The sequence below is a fragment of the Taudactylus pleione genome, unplaced genomic scaffold (assembly GCF_031769625.1).
Source record: "Taudactylus pleione unplaced genomic scaffold, aTauple2 ptg000638l, whole genome shotgun sequence".
Lineage (NCBI taxonomy): Eukaryota > Metazoa > Chordata > Amphibia > Anura > Myobatrachidae > Taudactylus > Taudactylus pleione.
The window spans coordinates 347,983-367,883 of record NW_028285040.1 but is presented as its reverse complement, the minus strand read 5'-3'; the positions used below and the strand labels follow the sequence as shown (position 1 = coordinate 367,883).

General features: G+C 44.8%; 1 protein-coding gene across 2 annotated transcripts in view; it reads right to left on the bottom strand.

Annotated features, from left to right (window-relative positions):
• SLC75A1 (solute carrier family 75 member 1) overlaps positions 1-19,901 on the bottom strand; it is a 48,414-nt gene that overhangs the window by 6,755 nt on the left and 21,758 nt on the right. For both annotated transcript variants that reach the window (XR_015872000.1, XM_088454997.1), the window contains exons 7-12: positions 18,690-18,798; positions 15,764-15,875; positions 11,386-11,494; positions 7,977-8,067; positions 3,478-3,525; positions 1,065-1,154 (exon numbers count right to left, since the gene is read on the bottom strand). Coding sequence is in view for 1 of the 2 variants with exons in the window: in XM_088454997.1 (XP_088311123.1) it covers positions 1,065-1,154; positions 3,478-3,525; positions 7,977-8,067; positions 11,386-11,494; positions 15,764-15,875; positions 18,690-18,798 (559 nt within the window). In the remaining variant the exon portion in view is untranslated. The remainder of the gene's footprint in view (positions 1-1,064; positions 1,155-3,477; positions 3,526-7,976; positions 8,068-11,385; positions 11,495-15,763; positions 15,876-18,689; positions 18,799-19,901) is intronic.

Genomic DNA, 19,901 nt, shown 5'->3' with positions numbered 1-19,901 from the left:
AAGTACTATAAAGAAACATTCAGGTGGGTGGTAGGAAAACCCATGTACAGTATTACACCCTGATTGGATAGGCAGCAATGCACCATGCTTGTACTGAGGAGGGGGTGCATACCCAATCCCTAAGGAGAACAATGGCAATAGGCACTGCCCAGTACACATAGGGAACATAATGGTGGTCCTGACCCCCACAGTGCCGAACAGGAATGATTCCCATTTCTCTAAGCAGCCAGGTGACTAAGGGTGAAAAGAAAGTAGGAGAGGTTAAAATAAAATAGATAACCCCATCCATATCCAACAATGTGAGCTGGTAACTGTTTTCTTTTCCATAACATATATAGCTTGGTAATGACGATTTGCCAATTATTTTTAATGCTGACTCCTTATAGCCCATCCCTTAATCTGCAGGATAATTCCGACAGATGCTTTTTGTCCAGTCTCCCAGTCCCGCATTTCCAGTACCAGTACGATAGTAACCTAGTGTGGTACAAGCAGCAAGGATACACCTACTGTACACAGTGGTCCAAGCGGGAATTCAGAAGTAGCAGAATGAAAAATGTAAGTGAATGGAATTTGATAGTGTCACAAGCAAAGCAGTGGGAGAAATGGCGGCACGGCACACCGCCGCTGTATACCGGCCCACTATGCAATGTCAAATCTCAGTAATTATTTAAATAAATAGGCCCCTTAGTATTGCATGGAAGTTAACGGTAAGTGTTTCACACACAAAGCAGCAGACACATGAATTACTATTTGGGAATCCTCTTATCATAATACCAGTTCTTTGAATGTAAACGACATTGGGTGGGGATCTCCTTTGAGGGTTGTGTATGTTGCTAAAATGCACATTAAGCTGTAACTAATGAGTTACTCTTCCTGCCTGCTCTGCAATGTGTGTGCTGATGTCCAGACACTGACGGATAGCTTCCTGGCTCGGATATTCTGGATCCTACCCAGGATGGACACACCCAGCTCACTAGTGACATGAGAAGTGCAGAAGATGTTTCTCCCAGCCGCACAGGTCTAATCTAATCACCCTGTGCTAATTATGGAGAGAGGACACTCACATGTCGCTGATAAGACAGGACCCACGGCCCTCGCCAGAGCCCCCAGACTCCGAAGGATTCCCATCACCGTGCCTTTCTGACTGGCCGAGCCTGCAGAGAGCAACCAACAAGCAGAGTCAAAGCATCAGCAACACACTGCACACAAGAAATCTGCCTTAATATAATCTGTGTCATTAAACATAATGGGGAATATTCTATAAAAAAAGGCACTCACTTACCTGTGTTCCAGCTACGGCAGTGCCAGCTGATCCAACGGTTTTTGGCGGTGAGTTCCCTAACCCTGTAGCCTAACCCTAATGTCGGCATTTTGCAGAATATCGCCATTTCACATGTCGACATTCTGCAGATGTAGCCATGTTCTGTGTCAACATTTTGAATGTGGACATGGTGACTGCATCTGGATCTGCCAGATACACACAACTATACATTACACCGAACAGGTAAAATGATAACAGGTATTATAACGGCGGAAGTCATCCATCTTTATGAGTGTTAGTGAGAGACGGAACAGCACATATACCGGCAGGAACCTGATTGGCTCTTAATGTCCACACGAGTGTTACAGGATCTTTATCTCCCCAAACAATTTTTATTTAAATAATGTCAAAGGAAATATTGCCGAGAGCTAGAGAGGGGGTGATGTAGAGCGGAGAAGTTGCCCATAGCAACCAATCAGCTTTGAGGCAGCATTTATCAAGTACATTCTATATAATTATAGGCAGAAGCTGATTGGTTGCTATGGGCAACTTCTCTACTGTATTCACTTATACATCTCCCCTTACTATGGAGGGGCACAGTTTTATTGCTTGTAAAATATTGATATGATTGATAGGAGTAGGATCTGTTATCTATACAATACATATATGAAATAAGGACTATTTATATTATAGAAATATAATAATTACATTGTTTGGAGATTTTTCTTTTCCTTTGCACACCTCAATCTCTCGCCGACCCTCATGGATGGTGGCAGTGATGCTATTGTTGTCTACAGCTTACTATGTGAGATCTGCACCAGTAATAGCTAAAACCGCTCTGCTGTGTGCCCAGTATATAGACCTCAATCATATGCACCCATGCAGAGAGGCAGGACTGGGGGAGAAGGGGCAGGCTAACGTAGGCTGAGCGCAATCGAGACTTGTACGACCATTTTGCTACCAACTCTTCATCAGACACATGGGGCCAAATGTAATACGATGAGAGTTTATTGAGTCTGAAAAACATGCACATTTGCATGTTCTGTGACTTTATTACATTGGCTGAGATTAAAAATGTGACAGTTTTCTCTCACATTTTCTAACCTCTCACCCTATTACATTTGGCGCAATGTATTTAAAAAGAGAACATACGATCTCTGCTTTTTCTTCAGAGCAAACTGTGCGCTAGTTATACTAATTTTTATTATTATGTAATGTGTTAAAGGTTTTATTCTCCCATCCTCACTGTATAATACAGACAGCACGTAGAGTAAGATGTAGAACAGGATAAAAGCCTTGGAAGGAATGCCATAAATAGCAATCTGATTTATTAATGAGCTGAGAGCTAATGCACAGCGAGACTGAGAGATGTATTACTATACTCTACTCACACACTGTCCTCCTGACTGCACCTGAGAGGAAGTAACAGGACGAGATATGGCTGCGGTATCGCTCAGGTCTGTTATGGTGGGTACACACTGGGTGATATTACTGAGCGACTGCACGATTACGACATCGTAATCGTGCAATCGCTCAGTAATCGTACACAAATCGTGCACTTTTATGTCGGAAACCACCAGCGATGCGCAGTCCCGCTGGTCGTTTCCGACATTGTCCATCGCCTGAACATGCAGCACAATCTGACGATGTCGTCAGGTTGCTGCATGTTGGGGAATGGGGGAGAGAGCCCGGCGCTGAACGATATCGTTAATGATATCGTTCAGCGGCTGTGCTCAATGTCATGAACGACATTGAGCACAGCCTGCCGGGGACAGACTACACGATATCGCTCAGGGAGCATATCATGTAGTGTGTACGCACCTTTAGTGCTGTAGGAAGACGACTGAGTACACAGGTCGCTTCCTAAACCCCTTACCACACCGTCCAATCGTTTCAACAAAAAACTCTCCATACACAGAGATAGTACATCTGACACCTGGAGGAGGCAGCCATTTTGAATGCTGAAGCAATATTCGGGTTATCCTCCAGTCTAGAGCCATGAATTACCTCGTGCCTCAGAAATGGCAGTAGTTCTTAGTAAATGGATTGGCCACATTTCTCCTCATAGACTCAGCTCACAAAATGGCCGCCACCACGGTGCGTAGGGAACGTATACAGTGGAAGTCAGCAGTGGAACGCTGAACTCGCACATATTTACTGTATTATACATAAGTCAGGTAAAGTTTCGGCGCTCACTTGCTATAATATGTACATACCATATGTTGACACCAATGTGGATAAACATGGAACAACAATAGCTGCAGCTGGAATAGAAAATAAATAGCAATTAGGTTTAACAAATATGTGACGTGGATTCCCATATATACTACATGTCGGGTAATTCAGTGCTTTATTAACAATATTGCTGCTCTGATCTTCAAAGTCTTTCAATAAGAGAGACATCCTATCCACACAGACGCAGTGCCGAGCTATGGACTGTAGATAGAACGTCTCTGAGTCTATACAGCTCTCCACCTGCCCCTCTAATATTATCCATGTTATATCTGAAACCCCCTACTCAGAAGAGGAGTAACTGTATTACGCTGACACACTTCCCTGAATAACCCCAAGAAAGGGGATATTAAACAATCAGGTGCATTTCTTTATTTCAGTCATTTGTAAAATCTTCTCACTTATATTTTAGTTAAAGCTAGAAATAAGGACTTTCAGAGTTCCCCTGCCTAGAGCGATGGCTGATCTGTCTGACGCCTCTCTATCTGCCAATAAAACCAAATAGAATCAGCATTGAAAGCAGAACATTAGTGGGAGAAATAGGAGGTTTGCACCGATCATTTGACGCCTGACACCCGAGATGAGGCGCATCCTTTCCCTGCCACCCATACAGCCATACAGCCATACACCCATACAGCCATACACCCATACAGCCATACAGCCATACAGCCATACAGCCATACAGCCATACACCCATACACCCATACAGCCATACACCCATACACCCATACAGCCATACACCCATACACCCATACACCCATACACCCATACAGCCATACAGCCATACAGCCATACACCCATACAGCCATACAGCCATACACCCATACAGCCATACAGCCATACAGCCATACACCCATACAGCCATACACCCATACAGCCATACAGCCATACACCCATACAGCCATAAACCCTTACAGCCATACACCCATACACCCATACAGCCATACACCCATACACCCATACACCCATACAGCCATACACCCATACACCCATACAGCCATGAGCCATTACGCCAGGGGCAGGAAAATCCCTGTCAATGTTTTGTAGAGGCTAGCCATAACGAAGGTACATGATTTATCTGTATAAGTGACAAATATGTAGGTGGGTGTATTATATTTGCCTGTATAGCATGAAAAATAACTTGGATGCATGACTTCATCTGACATACAGGTGCGTTTGCGAGCTGACAAGACCCTCACTAATCTGTACCTTTGGTAAACGCTGCTCCGTCCATTACACAGTCTGTGGCTCCCTGCTAGATACTATCCCCCTCCTCACATGACGCACTGCCCCTGTCACGTGCAGCCATGTCCTCACTTACTGAATCACGTCAGTGGGCGGGTCACTCCCTACCACAAAATGAGCATTCTTCTCTCCTGAAATACTATGTGCTGCTCTGCACCATCTGATTGGCTGGAGGTTGTTATAGCCCGTCCACTTCAAAAATAATACTGGCGGCCCTGGAAACAGCTGAACTGCATGATAATAATAATAAAGCCACTAATACCATTATTGTGTTATGTAGGCGGTGATTGCTATTGATGTGTCTGGGACCAAATGCCTTCCACATGATGCCATCATCTCCCTTGTGATCTTGTACAGTTTGGCCACACGTAGGTGGCCAATTTGGATGCTCATCCTGTTGGTGGATTGCCCAGTTTTGGATATACAGACGAACAGAAGGTGAACTATAACAAAGTTTCCTATGACCCCAATCAAATGAACCATGAAAATCCATTGTCTCGCATCTATGCTTCATGACCCGAGTGGTGGCACTGTTGCTGTTACTGTCATAAAAAGGTTTGTAAGTAAAAACTAACACGGCACCCTACAGAGCTGGATTGGCCTGGTTAATTCTACGGTTGCATATGAGCGCTTTATTTTATATCAAGAGATAATTTAAATATGATCAGGTTTGGTCACTACGGCTAGACCTGAACTATGACCTCCAAACCTGACATTTGGCCTCTAAGCACCTTTTTCTTCTGAGTTCTTTTTGTATTGTTTATTATGTTTGAAAACTGAATTCGCATTAAAAAAAATCTGACAAAACAAATATACAATATGAGTGGAGGTAAATGGGGCAGGGAAGCGGTTATACAAGGTTAACTGCACTACACAACTGTCCCAAACACTACACATCTCACTGTTGTGAATGCAGATCTGTGTTCCCTGTATTGCTTCTCCCTGATACAGAGAGACAATATATATGTTGCACAGTAATGTGCGGTATATTTCCTGTGATGACATATAGACATTTCATTCAGGATTTCCTGGTAATGAAACGGCTAAACGCCACCAAGCACCATAAAAACAAACCCAAAATTAAACATAATGCAACTGAAGTATAGTCTATAATGCCCTCTACTGGCAGTAAAGTAAAGCACACCAGAGCCGTCGTACATTGTACACATTGGGAGGCGAGGAAACAATCACATACAAGGAGAATTACTTGCCTAACATTATGGTGGTTTGATACAATAATTAACATTGCTGGCTCTGTGGTCTGGAACGAACAACAGGATCATAAATACCATCAAACCAACACAATGCAACACAATAACTCTCAGGGCAGCACTTGGCATATGTTGTAAATTAGCAGAGCTGGGTGTGGATCAGTGGCTCTATTCCAAGTTGCAGTCACTATGTCAGCAGAACAACTGCTAGGATAATAGGGCCCCAGGATCAGGGAGGGAGGATGTAATTACTGAGGGGAACAGAGTATGCTTTTCAAAACAGGGTCTATGAGCAACTAATACACAAGCACAAGATGGATAATGTCAGACATTGGATAATGTCAATAGTCAGACACGGGTTGGTAAGATCTAGCACAGGCGACTCGCAGCTGATACAACAAGGGTTAGAACCAGGGCTGTGTGTGGGACAAATTTTTTATTCCTGGTTGATAAAATAATGAATGCATGGAGCCCCAGGCCAGATATGCTAACAGCACTGTCAGTAATGTATACTCACACTGACACTATTACACTGTGTGGAGCCCCCTGTAAAACTGGAGAAGGGTCTTCCTCCCACATTGACGCGCAGAAAGAGACATTGTGTTGTTTGCTCATGAATATAAACCAAAAAGACATGATCTTACCCCATCCCTCCTACAGTGTGGCGTTTATGATATATTAGTGAACATTATTTATTTACTATTAATTATTTATATAACGCTTACATATTCTGCAGTGGTTACAGAGAATATTTAGCCATTCACATCAGTCTATGTCCTAGTGGAGTTTACAATCTATATTACTTATGTACACACACATACACAATAGGGTTATTTTTTTGTCATTAGCCAATTAACCTACCAGTATATTTTTAGAGTGTGGGAGGAAACTGCAGTACCCTGAGGAAACACACGCAATCATGGGGAGAACATACAAACTCCACACAGTTAGGGCCGTGGTGGGAATCCAACCCACGACCTCAGTCAGTAATGCAGTAACCAATACACCAACTATGATGCCTGAATATACTTTTCCTTATCTTTCTTTAAAGAACCGCTAATCCTAAAACACTAGAGGGTTTTAAAAGGTAAAACTACTGCTACCGTAAATGTAAAGTTGTGGGCATGGGTGTTTGGTGGCTACGATGACATTTTGTTGTGGTCATAGGTGGAGACATTTTCCTGGACTCCTAGATAACCTTAATCCTATAGCAGGCAGCACGTGTGACAGCAAACAGGTTGTCTAACAAATTCAATGGAAAGGGGGAGGTTGTCTAACAAATTCACCAAGGAATGAAAAACAAAATAGGGTTAACTATAAGTCCATGGGCCCAGGTATCTTCATGAAGGGTTACAGTAGTCTCTAATAGGTCTCCGGTATTGCCAGCACAAACTACAATATAAACTGGCTCTAGAGAGTTAGCATTAGATTACATTATCATGGTTCCATTATTGCTGCCTGACTAGGCACAGTAAATCAACTCTCTATTACCTGTTACCTGGCTCCCCTAAGCTTACTAGTTGTGCTAATGGCATCACTTTGTGATATCTGAGTTACAGGGACCGTTTATGTAACCTGAAGTCAAGCAGCGTGGGATCAATAAGCCTCCGGGACTCAATGAACCCTTCTGGAGGAGATGTAGCAAGGAGAATGATAAAATGGAGATAGATAAAGTACCAACCAATTAGCTCCTGCCAGTTTACAGGCCGTGTTTGAAAAATGACAGTTAGAAGCTGATTGGTTGGTTCTTTACCTCTCTCCATGCCTTGATAAATCTCCCCCCTCTAAGTCACAGCATTATTAGACACGTAAAAATGTGTCCTATTTATATATATATATATATATATATATATATATAATATATATATATATATATATAGTACAGCATCACAAAAATACTTTTAACAACTGCTCCTCATATAACATGTAGAATGTGTAACTGTAGTCTTGTATATAAATTGTTCAGTGAAAGCGCTGGAGCGGCCAGTACAAACAGAGGAGTTTAGTTCTCAATAAGAGAAACTTACCAAAAGAGTAGAGAAGAAGTCCGAGGCCCAGCATGGTCAGGCTGCTTGCCCATCCAATCAGCAGGAATGCTGGGATCAGCAGAATAATGGCCTGCGGGACACATCACACAGTTTGTCCATATTAAATAATAGGCGCAATACACATACAGAAATGTGGACACTATGGTGCTGATTCAGAGTCACATGCACATGCCAAGCGGCCGCATTCGTGCTAGAAAATTGCTGCAGATTCCAGCCTGTACCCAGAGACGGCCGGACTTATGTAGCTGCACCACCACTGTACATCCACCATCACTATTAGTAAGCATTTGCAACAGCCCTATCCATGGTGTAAGGGATGCATCCGAAATCGCTGGAGTTTACCGGTAATTAGGCCACAGCTCCATCCACACGTCCACAGCAAACTTATGTTAAGCCCAGTTACACCCAAGCGGAGATCTACTGACGTCCGTATTCCTCTGAAAATATTGCAGATCCTCAGAAGTGTGCAAGTACACCTCGGGCAGCCTGGGGAGCATGAGCAGTGTAAAAGATCGCCAATGCGGCGGCTCCGCTTGCAACGCTGACACAGGCTCTATATTATATACACACACATCTGTATGGAGATCTGCAACCTGTTAAATGCACCTGGCCTGTGGCCTAATCACACAACTCCTACTTCATCATCCCTGATATAATCCTTGTGTCATTTCCTCATCAGTTATACTTAGTGAGTAATGATCTCACCCTTTCCATATTTGCTACTAATATATATACACAATGGAGAGTCGATTTTATTCACTTGGACCACGCTACATGTTTTTTGCAAGCCTGGGCTTTTGAGGATTCATTCCTGTCTTCAGGTTTAAAACAGTTAACAAAATAGAATTGCACAAAGCAGCCTGTGTGACATTACATGATAATTAGCATCAGCACATTTAGGGACCAATGTGAGCTGAACGGAAGCTGGGTTTGCAGATGTTACTTTTGCGTCTGCACACTATGGGCCTCATTTACTAACGAGTTTTATCACCAAAACGTGTGATAAATGTCACTGTGTATGATAAATGGTGCTCCAGCCAATCAGCTCCCAACTGTCAAAAATGACACCATTTATCATATACAGTGAAATTATCATTCGTTTTGGTGATAAAACTCGTTAGTAAATGGGGGCCTATGTATGTTATGGAGATGAGCATACGCAACTAGGGGAGATGCTGAGTGCTCCTCAGTTCCACCACATCTCCACTTGCAGCTGAAGGGGCATAACTGGAGCCTTCTCATGTAGACTAAGGCCCTGATTCAGAGCCGGACGCTCTGACCAGAGCGCTCGCTCTGAATCAGGGCCCACCTCCATAATTATGGAGCGTCCTCCTGGACGCTCGTATAGCTGTGGGTCACCACCCACAGCATATACGAGCGTGCAGGATGATGGTTGCGATGGTCTTGACCATCGCGACCATCGAAACTGCGAGCAGAAGCCTGCGGTTGAGTTTCTCAACCGCAAGGCCAGGAGTGATTTTGGCTCTATCAGAGCCAAAATCACTCCCACTGACATCACTAGTGATGTCAGTGGGGCCGGCTTCAGACGGTAGGCGTTCCCTTGGGAACGCCTCCGTCTGGCAGGCACGCCCCCGGCACGCCCACCAAAGGGGGCGTGCTGTCAGTCACCATCGACAGCACGCCCCCTTTGATGAGACACTACGAGCGAAGGAAAGTCCTTCGCTCGTCGCGTCTCGCGCATGCGCGCGACGGAGCTCCCTCCGTCGTGCGCATAAGCAGTGCAGACCATCGACCCACTTGCGAGCGGACAGCCGCTCGCGAGTGGGTCTGAATGAGGGCCTAAGTTCAGAGAGGACATTTCTTTTCTACCAAGGATAGGACAGGTGCAAGTGAGCACAGAGGGCCTGATTCAGACCAGCTCGGAAGCATACAGCGCTCGCAAGCAGGTCGATGGTCCCCCACTGCGCATGTGCCGCCTCCGGCGCGTGCATGCGCGAGACCCATCCAGCGACGGCAGCTCCGTCGCTACGGGTCTCGCTACAAGACGGGGCGGCTGTCGATGGTGAGTGACAGCTCGCCCCGTTTTGTAGGCGGGGAGGGGGGGTGGCTGCACAAACGCAGGCGTTCCCACTACGGACATCACTAGTGATGTCAGTAGTGAACTACCTGCTCTATTAGAGCAGGAAGTCCACTCGGGATTGCGGGAGCTGAGACCCTACCACAGTGTCTCGTCGCAAGCCCTATGGTCGCGATAATCGCGATGGACTCCAGGCCACTCGCACAAGCTGTGGGTGGTCACCCACAGCTTTGCGAGCGAGCTGGAGAAAAAAAAAAAAAAACACGTCCTGATTCAGAGCGAGCAATTGCCAGCAGCGAGCGGCTCTGAATCAGGCCCAGAAAATGATGACAGGTACAACACCCAGCGCACGGATTTTGTCAGACTGGAGAGATGCGTTACAACTGCATACTGGTAAATGGGATGGGTACGGGATGCCAGTGCTCAGGATCCCGGCAGTCAAAATCCCAACGCCGGCACCCCAACCAGGTTACAATCCCGACACCTCCAGGTAAGTAAGCCTAACCCCTAACCCTCCCTCCCCGCAGCCTAAACCTAACCTCCCCCTAGTGCCAAACACTCCCCCTAACCCCAATACTTACCTTCGGAATCCCGGCGGTCAGATGCCAGTGCCGGCATTCTGATAAGTGTCGGCATTCGGAACGCCGGAATCCCAGCACTCAGGATTATAAACGCATTCCCATGGTAAATACTGTATATGTATTGAATTCTGTGCTTGCAATGCAGGAGCAATGGCAGTCGGATTGCATTCAACTCTGCACCTTAGGCTTAAAGAACATACATGAACTCTTACAAGCTTGTACTAAGCTCAGGGGGCTTTTGCTTTTGATGAAAAAAAAAATACTTATAAGGGAAATCAACCCAACTTTAAATTCCCCCACTTGTCTTTCTTATAAAACTTAGAACAAGCATCGCTGCGGTGCAGTTTACCATTACGCGCTCTTGTCTGTCTGCCTCCGCAGCAGCAGCGAATCGCAATGAAGGGTGGAGCCAAATACTGCGCCATATAAATAAGTGTCAGAGGACATTTTATCTGGAAGGCAGAGAAATCTGCATCTCCCTATAACCACTATAGAAACTACAAGCAGCAGCTGAGAAATATGTATTTATACTGTCCTGTTACAACCACAAGTGGATCTATGCTCCTTTATCAGTGATAGTCAGCGACTACAAGGAACAGTGCTCTTCTATCACCTGGATGATAGGTCTTTATTCATATTTGCTCACAGCTTTAGGCGTATGGTATGTGACTAGCAGAACATTTACCCACCGAGCCACTGAAGGCATCCGATCCACCAGCATACAGCTCAGCCGCCACGCCGCGTACACATGTCGTTAGCGCATAGTTACCCTTTTCACAGCTTTCACTTCATTTCCTGGCTTGATTCTTCTAGCGTATCCGCCCTGGATCAGTGCCATGGTCATTCCAATGAAGAAAAACATCTTCCCCTGCTGCATGCTGCCAAGGAAAATCAAACAGCGCAGGTTACAGGCAGGCCTCACAGCCCTGTGTTTATTCACCATCTGGCCTGATCTCATCCAGATGTTCTCCGCTCCTTGCTGGACATCCCCCCACTCCCACCATAGGGCCATATAGTAATATTCTGAGGTTAGGAAAACATCTAAAGAGCTTACACTCCAAGCGCGAGTCACAGGGCATAAATCAGAATATTATACAAAGCATGGCTCTATATGTCGTTCAGCTTACGCAGAACTGAAAAGAAGTCCACTTTAAAAAAATATATATTCAATGACCATATTGATGAGCAGGGTTTGTTATTCTGTGATCGTTAAACGTGGGAAGCCATCTTGTACACAGAATGTTTTGGGGGTTTTTTTTGGGGGGGGGGGGTTTAATCATTGAATGAAGCTGAACGTTTGGCGGATATTCCAAAATTGTTTGAAAAATCGTTCACTTTCTGAGTCAAACGATGAACGATTATCGTTCATGCGCGTTCACGTTTGTAGTCAGTCAGACTTGTCAACTCAACGATTTTCATTAAGTTAATATGCAAAAATCGTTTGTAGTTCAAAAAAATCGTTCATTACACTTTAAAAAATCTGACAGAAAATCGTTCATAAAATCGTTGGTAACAAAATCGTTGTGTGTGTATGCAGCTTTATCCTTTCTTGGTAATGACTTTATAGCACCTGTGCACCAGTTTACACCAGGTGCTAAGAACACCTGCCATAAACCGTTTAACACGCATGATCTCCACGCCTCCATATTAACATAATAGGGAGCTCGCTCGCCTGTGGTAGCACTCACTGAGATAGCAGGAGCCAGCCTGGGCCAAGTCTCCGGCCCATACTATTGCAGAGCTCACCACAGGCCCTAGGGAGCAGAGCAGGGACCTTCCGTGAAGCCTCTTTCTCAGGACCTTTGAAATTGGGAATGAAGAGCGACAGTCCCACAACCTCATCGTGTGACCTACCCTCTCACTTACGTCCAGTCTGCTAGGATATTAGGATATGAACTGGCCACAGTACTGAGTATAAGTGAAATAGACCAGCACGGAAACAGTTATTGCAGGTGGAGTTGTGACTTTGTGTTCAGCACATGTCCTTTACCCATTATGTCACCAGAGATCACTTTGGAATGGAATTTGAGGAAAAAGCTGACAGCAGATCTGTGTTTGTATTAGGCATGCACAAAGCAGGGCTGCGACCTCAGCCAAATCCAGCCGTGTGCTCAGAGTAACATTCCTGGATTATTACGGCTCGTCTGCTACTCTGTTCACTAGATACGGAGGGTAACGTGGTTGTGCCTATATTATTGTTAACTTTGATTTTTAAGGCGGCCAGACTTTTGAAATCGTTTATCTACTTTCAAAGCTGAAACTCTTTTGTGATATACCAAGTAGCTACATTTGCGGGGTGTGCTGGGAAAAGGGGGTGTTGTGTGATAGAAAGGGGAGGGGCGTGGGGACTGTCCCGCCGAAATCCCACATTGGCCCCCACAGTAAAAAACCCAAACACATTGTTCCCCAGGCCGCGTGACCCCCTTAACCTGGCTCTCTGGCACTGGCGCAATGGAGGCTGTTACATGTGACAGCTTCAACCAATAAAAACCAACCTGATTATTGCTATCACAGTCGCGCTGATAGTCGGCAAAGACATCACCGGCTTCAGCTAGCCACGGCTTTAGTTCGGCACAGCTGAACTAGCCAATAAGAGCAAGCAAGAGGATTTTAGTAAATTTGCATGTAAATATTAATTTTCACATTGCAAATTTATGATGAAAATATTTATCATGTCTGCCTTAAAAGTTACTTTCAAAGTTTATGTTATTCAAAACACCTTCCAAAATTTATTTGGCTTGTTTTTTTTTCCATTTGGGGTAAATAAATTATGTATTTATTTTTTTACTTATATTGTTTTTTAACATTTTATTTCTTTAATTTTAACCAGGGAAACCTTCAGGAATCACATGTCCCTTCAGTCGGTCTTCCCTATTGCCGGCGTGTATTGATGCAATGTACACAGGGATTAACAGTAACTGGCAAGCAATGTCTACCTGAGTCTGTTAGGCCCGACCGCCAGTGAGAGCAGATTTCTGGTCCCCTCAGCTTTTCCCTAGACTAGCTAACACCAGGGGATGTGATGACACCAAATTTCTCATTATTTATTTATTTTTAACCAGGGAGACCTTCAGGAATCACATGTCCCTTCAGTCGGTCTTCCCTATTGCCGGTGAGTATTATTGCAATGTACACTGGATCTAATAGTAACTGGCAAGCAATGTCTACCTGGGTCTATTAGTGCCGGCCGCCAGTGAGAGCAGATTGCCGGTCCCCTCAGTTTTTCCCTAGCCTAGCTAACACTGGGGGATGTGATGACGCTGAAGATAGTCCTTAATGACATTAGCTGTATGTTTGGGGTCGTTGTCCTGCTACAGAATAAATTTGGAGCCAATCCAACGCCTCCCTGATGGTATTGCATGATGGATAATTACCTGCCTGTATTTCTCAGCATCGAGGACACCATTAGTGCTGACCAAATCCCCAGCTCGATTTGCTGAAATGCAGCCCCAAACTTGCAAGGAACCTACACCATGTTTCACTATTGCCTGCAGAAACTCATTATTATACTGCTCTCCAGCCCTTCGGCGAACAAACTGCCTTCTGTTACAGCCAAATATTTAAAATTATGACTTATCAGCTGAGAGCACCTGCTGCCATTTTTTGGCACCCCAGTTCCTATGTTTTCGTGCATAGTTGAGTCACTTGGCCTTGTTCCCACGTCCAAGGTATGGCTTTTTGGCCACAATTCTTCCATGAAGACCACTTCTGGCCAGACTTCTCCGAACAGTAGATGGATGTACCTGGGTCCCACTGGTTTCTGCCAGTTATGAGCTGATGGCACTGCTGGACATCTTCCGATTTAGAAGGGAAGTAAGCATGATGTGTCTCATCTGATGCACTAAGTTTCCTTGGCCGACCACTGTATCTATGGTCCTCAACATTGCCCGTTTCTTTGTGCTTCTTCAAAAGAGCTTGAACAGCACATCTTGAACCCCCAGTCTGCTTTTAAATATTTGCCTGGGAGAGACCTTGCTGATGCAGTATAATTACCTTGGGCGGGATGCAGGAAAAGTAAAAATGCGGTCAAACCCCGAAAATGCGGGTTTGGCAGCATTTCTCATATGCACCAAGCCCCCGGAATGTGATGCACTCCAGGGCTTGGTTGCGGTGGGCTACTCCATCTTCTTGATGGCGTTACCCTATAGAAGCCTATGGGCTTCTATCGGGAGAGTGTTGTGAGACGGATCCGATCGGATTGCTCCCAACCCCCCCCCCTCCCCGCAGCACGTGCAGAAGGACACCAGAGGGGCTTCTGGGTCATAGACCCGGAAGTCCCTCCATCGCAAAGGGCCGCTCTAACCGTGAGAGCGCTCCTTTGCGGTATCCATCATGCATACCGGCGTTACCAACAGAGAGCGGCGGGATGCTTCGCATCCCGAATGCGATGCATCATGCTTCCCGCCCCTTTTGTGCCTTGTTGCTGCGCTCAGTCTTGCCATGGTGTATGACCTGTGACATGAAACTGTCTTCCACAACCTCACATTTGTAGCAGAGCTTGGCTGTTCCTCACCCAGTTTTAAGCCTCCTACACAGCTGTTTCTGTTTCAGTTAATGACTGTGTTTCAGCCTACATATGAAAATGATCATCATTATCACCAGTTTGGTATGATTGGTTAGTCATACACCTAACTGTAATCCTACAAAATCCCTGACTTTGTGCAAGTGTACCTAGAAGAATTGATGCTGTTTTGAAGGGTGGTCACACCAAAAATATTTTGATTTAGTTCATTCACTCTGCATTTTTTTAAATTGATAACAATAAACTATTAACACTCCTATTTTTTAAAGCATTTTTCCCACACCTGCCTAAGACTTTTGCACTGTATTGTATAATGGGAGATTTATCAAACCTTGGGGAGAGATAAAGTGGAGAGAGATACAGTACCAACCAATCAGCTTGACATTATAATTTTCCAAACACAGCCTGTAAAGTGACAGTTAGGAGCTGATTGGTTGGTACTTTGATACATCTCTCCCATGGAGTTTAAACACATCTAAACCTCCCATCAGTGGCCTGGTATTCTCCTATACCATCCCCACACGCCACGCTGTAGGCCAGGAGTTCCTATACATACACCCACATCAGCCATGTCACCCCATTTGTTTCACAGGCCCGGAATTCCCCTTGCTAGAACGTGCCTCACCTGTTGAACTGGAAGCGCTGGTGGGTGAGGAAGCTGATGCTGTACTCCAAGCCGGAGAATAAGAAGAGGTAGAGGAAGTAGACCAGACCCAGGGCTCGCAGGTTCTTCAGACCTGCACACAGACATATCACGTGTTACACTGCCACGTTACAGCCAGAGATACATGCAGAGTCATTCGTCGTGTGCAGTGGAGGCCTCAGCACCTCTGTGTGCTCACCCAGGAGCAACCAAGCATGATTCCCTAAACTGCCTGTGGTCTGAGCCATGACGTTAGCTCTCATCTGCGTTTTGCAAATACTTTTTCTGGTTGAACAAACAGTTTCATCCCTACGTTATTTACTGCCCACTCTATTATTTAGTGACAAATAAGTATTTTATAAGGGTTTCACACTTTGTTTATCTACAAAAATAGGGATCGGAGTGGGTTAATGTGACCTCTCATTAGCCGTATAGGCAATGAGAAGCAGGGCCGTTGAGACGAGCACTGGGCCCGGGTACTAAGAGGGCATGGCCAAATCACACCCCCTCCCAAAAAAAATCTAAAATACCATGCATGGCACTGGGAAAGCAATGCTGCGCACTGCAATGGGGGACATTTGTTTCCCCCCGCAGCTGGCTCTGGCCCCTCCAACAGGCCTGTGCTAGGGTATTAGTACCCCCCACCCTCTGGGTGCCCCTGATGAGAGGCTGTAGTGCAATCATCAGCACTGCTATACCTTATATCGCCCCAAAGCCTTCCCCTGCTTCCCCAGTTTACCGGGAGTGCAGCCAGAATTTTACTGCAATATACATGCCAATCCAATGAGACTGTTGCTTGAATATATTAAATATCCTACATTATTTTCTAACAAGTGTTTCTAATTCCTAGGCAGCCTTGTTACCCGATTCAAATGTCCTTACCTTGCAAAGCACTATAGTGACCACAGGCAACTAGTGTCCCTCTGATCGCTGTGGAACTACAAGTCCAGGAATATCCTACCACGCAAAAGATTGGTAAAGGAATGCCGTGACTTGTACTTCCACAATTGCTGGAGGGCTACAGGTTATCTAACCTGGCGCTAGTACTGTGCACTGCAATATAAAATATACTTACCTTATATAAGAAGATTGTACTAATAATAAAATTATACTACACTGTAATGAAACCACTACGGTTATCACACACATATTTAATACGATAAAAATAATATTTTTCTTATATTGTAGCTATAAAGATTATGGCTGGGATTATAGCCGTGAAAGGCAATATTCATAATGAGAGCACCCCCTTCTGGTAGGAAGTATTCAAATACATATTAGGCCATTACTTTTCTTTACTTAAAATGTAACAAAGCCATCTTCAGTCCCCTTCACAGATGTCTGGATTACCCTCTACTGGGCATATTCAATTAGCCGCGAAAAAGTCCTGTACTTTTTGCATGCCGGAGTTTTCGTCGACATCGCTGGTTTTGCATGCGAAAAAGTATCGTGCGCATCCCCGCTTATCCCCGTATTCAATTCCAAAGGACGCGAAAACGCGTCCCGGCAAAACTCAAACAGGCGAAAAGTGCTGTTAGATTTGGGGAAATCAGCCTGACACCTCCCAAAAGATACACTAACATTGGGGATCATGGTAGATGCCCTTGAATAGCCCTGCTGAAGGTATTTGAGGTACTTAAATGCTCTCATTAGCTGCTAATTAGCGTCTTTGCACAAGTGGTGAAGAATAGCAATTTGCTGTTTGTTTAGGTGAAAATAACTAGTCCCAGCAAATTTGGGGTACATGAAAATGGGTGCAAGCATGGTTACAAATTGCAAAAGTGATGTCTTAAAAAGCGTTCAAAACCTTCAGCAAGTACCTGCAATCAAAAATACACCTCCCCCATACTTTATGACCTCCCCCCCAAAGTCTATTTCGCTAGTTTTTAAGTTTGTACCCCAACTTTGAACTTTTTCGCCCCCTTTATCAAAGTAATTTTTTAGGGTGTTCTTTATTTTTTTTTTAGGATTTTTTTTATGTAGTTTACCTTTGGGGACTTGTTCTAAGGGTGCAGAGTGGTTTCCCCACCTTTGCACCCCAAAACCGCAATTCTGCACTTTTTTCCAACAGCTATTCATAGGCAAAACTTTTCCGCTGGGAACATTGCATTGCGCTTTCACCCCGGCGAAAAGTCGCCACAATTGAATACGGGGATAAGTTTCCACTGGCGAAATGACATCATCGGCGAAACGTTTTCACCAAAAATGGCTTTTCGCCGCTAATTGAATACGGCCCTAAGTGTTGTTGGTTTATTGATTACACCCCCCTTTCACCACCCTAATGCTCTCTGCGCCGATGGTACCTGCCTCTCTATTTATTGCCGATTATGTATAATGGATCTGATCCTATGGGAGCCCCATGCATCAGGATTACTGTTCAAATTGGCGACAATCCAGGTTATAAATTTCAATCCAATTGTTATCAATCATCGGGGTTTACATAGTAGGTTGTGAATTGCAGCTGCTGCGTAAACTCCTGCGATTATCCCCGTATTTTTAAGCAGCAATCATTTTAAAGGCTAAACTAGCTTCGTTTTGTCTTTAAAATGATTGCCGCTTTAAAAATACAGGAAGACTCGCAGGAGTTCCCGCAGCGGTTGCAAGTCGCACCCTTTCATATGAGCCCCAACATGTCTGTTTTAGGACGACACGCATGTGGCCAATAGCTGGGTACCTCCTGCAATACTACCATGCATGTAGCCAGCCTTACTCGTGTTTGTTTTTGTTTTTTTAATATCATGTGCGTTCATGACTTTCTAAGTCCCATGTTTATACTCGAGCGTTTTTTAACGACGTTTCTGTGTATGCAGCCGTCTTGTACTTTGCAGTTCTGAGATTAAAAATTCAGTCAAGGAACAAAAGTTAAAGGAAAGTCTGCATATATATATATATATACACTGAGACGTACTTTCACGGGAAGGAGAATCCTGTCTTCTGGTTACAGCTGAGAATTGGAACAAGGAGAAGGGACTGAGCAGGTCTGACGCAGCTTGACAGCCGACCATCATGGAGGAGACCTAGGGAACGGTAGCACAAGAGATAAGAACATGGCACTGTGAGAAGCCCACAGAACCTGCATATAATAATGTACCTACACTAAACACATTGTTACACTAAACTGACTAGGAAGCAAATATTAAAACAGAGCTATTTCATCCCCATCTGCGTTTCCACTTAATCTTGCTGCAAATCGCACACATTTTCTCTTTACAGTAACAATGATGAAAATACACACAATCGTGCAATCAGTAAATAATGTAAACCTGACACTTCATAGAGAAGAACACAGTGCTCAGGACATATCTTGTCTAGTTTCGCATTACGCATGCTTCGGCGCAGAACATACGCAAACGAAAAATATTGCATTTCCACCTGCAGCTGTAGGGGTGTAGCTCTGTGGTAACAGGCTTCGGACATAGGAAAAGTTCAGAGAGGGCTTTGTAGCCAAGTGTATGTATAGGGGTCTGTTCAGCAGCAGCAGTGCGCACATCTCAGCATACACGCATTGGCTAACGTGTGCAATGCGGGAGACATTATAGACGGCTGTCATTCAGCTTTTGAATTAGGACCTAAATATTTGTCTGCAGCAGACAGTAACATTTCTGTCTCCGGATATACTGCTAGATTATCAGGGCCGTAGCTAGGGTAGTGCGGCCGGTGCCATCGCACGGGGCACCACAGGGCAGGGGGCGCTGTTTGGGCCTGTCACATTTCTGTTTATTATCATTCTTGCTTGTAGCTTCTTCTTATTTTATCCCCAGCATCTCCTGGCCTCTCCTATCACTTCCTTGGCCCTTCCCCATGAAGCCATGGCCCTTTTTTGGGTGCATTATGTCCCTTTGAAAAATGAGGGGGACGACAATGCTCTTTCTGGCACAGGGCATCAAAAAGTCTAGTTACGGCTCTGTAGATTATAGACTTGTAATGAATAAATGATCCTATCACTGTGCGGGGTCCACAAGGGGAATATGAGGAGGACACGCAGTGGGAATCCGATCCTGTACGTGAAGGTCAGTCAGCATAAGAGGAGGGCTGCTGATATTTTATGACCACACACACCCTGCATTGGTGCCATGATTGACATTCCTGCAGCTAAGCGACACTTTTACAAATCAGAGAT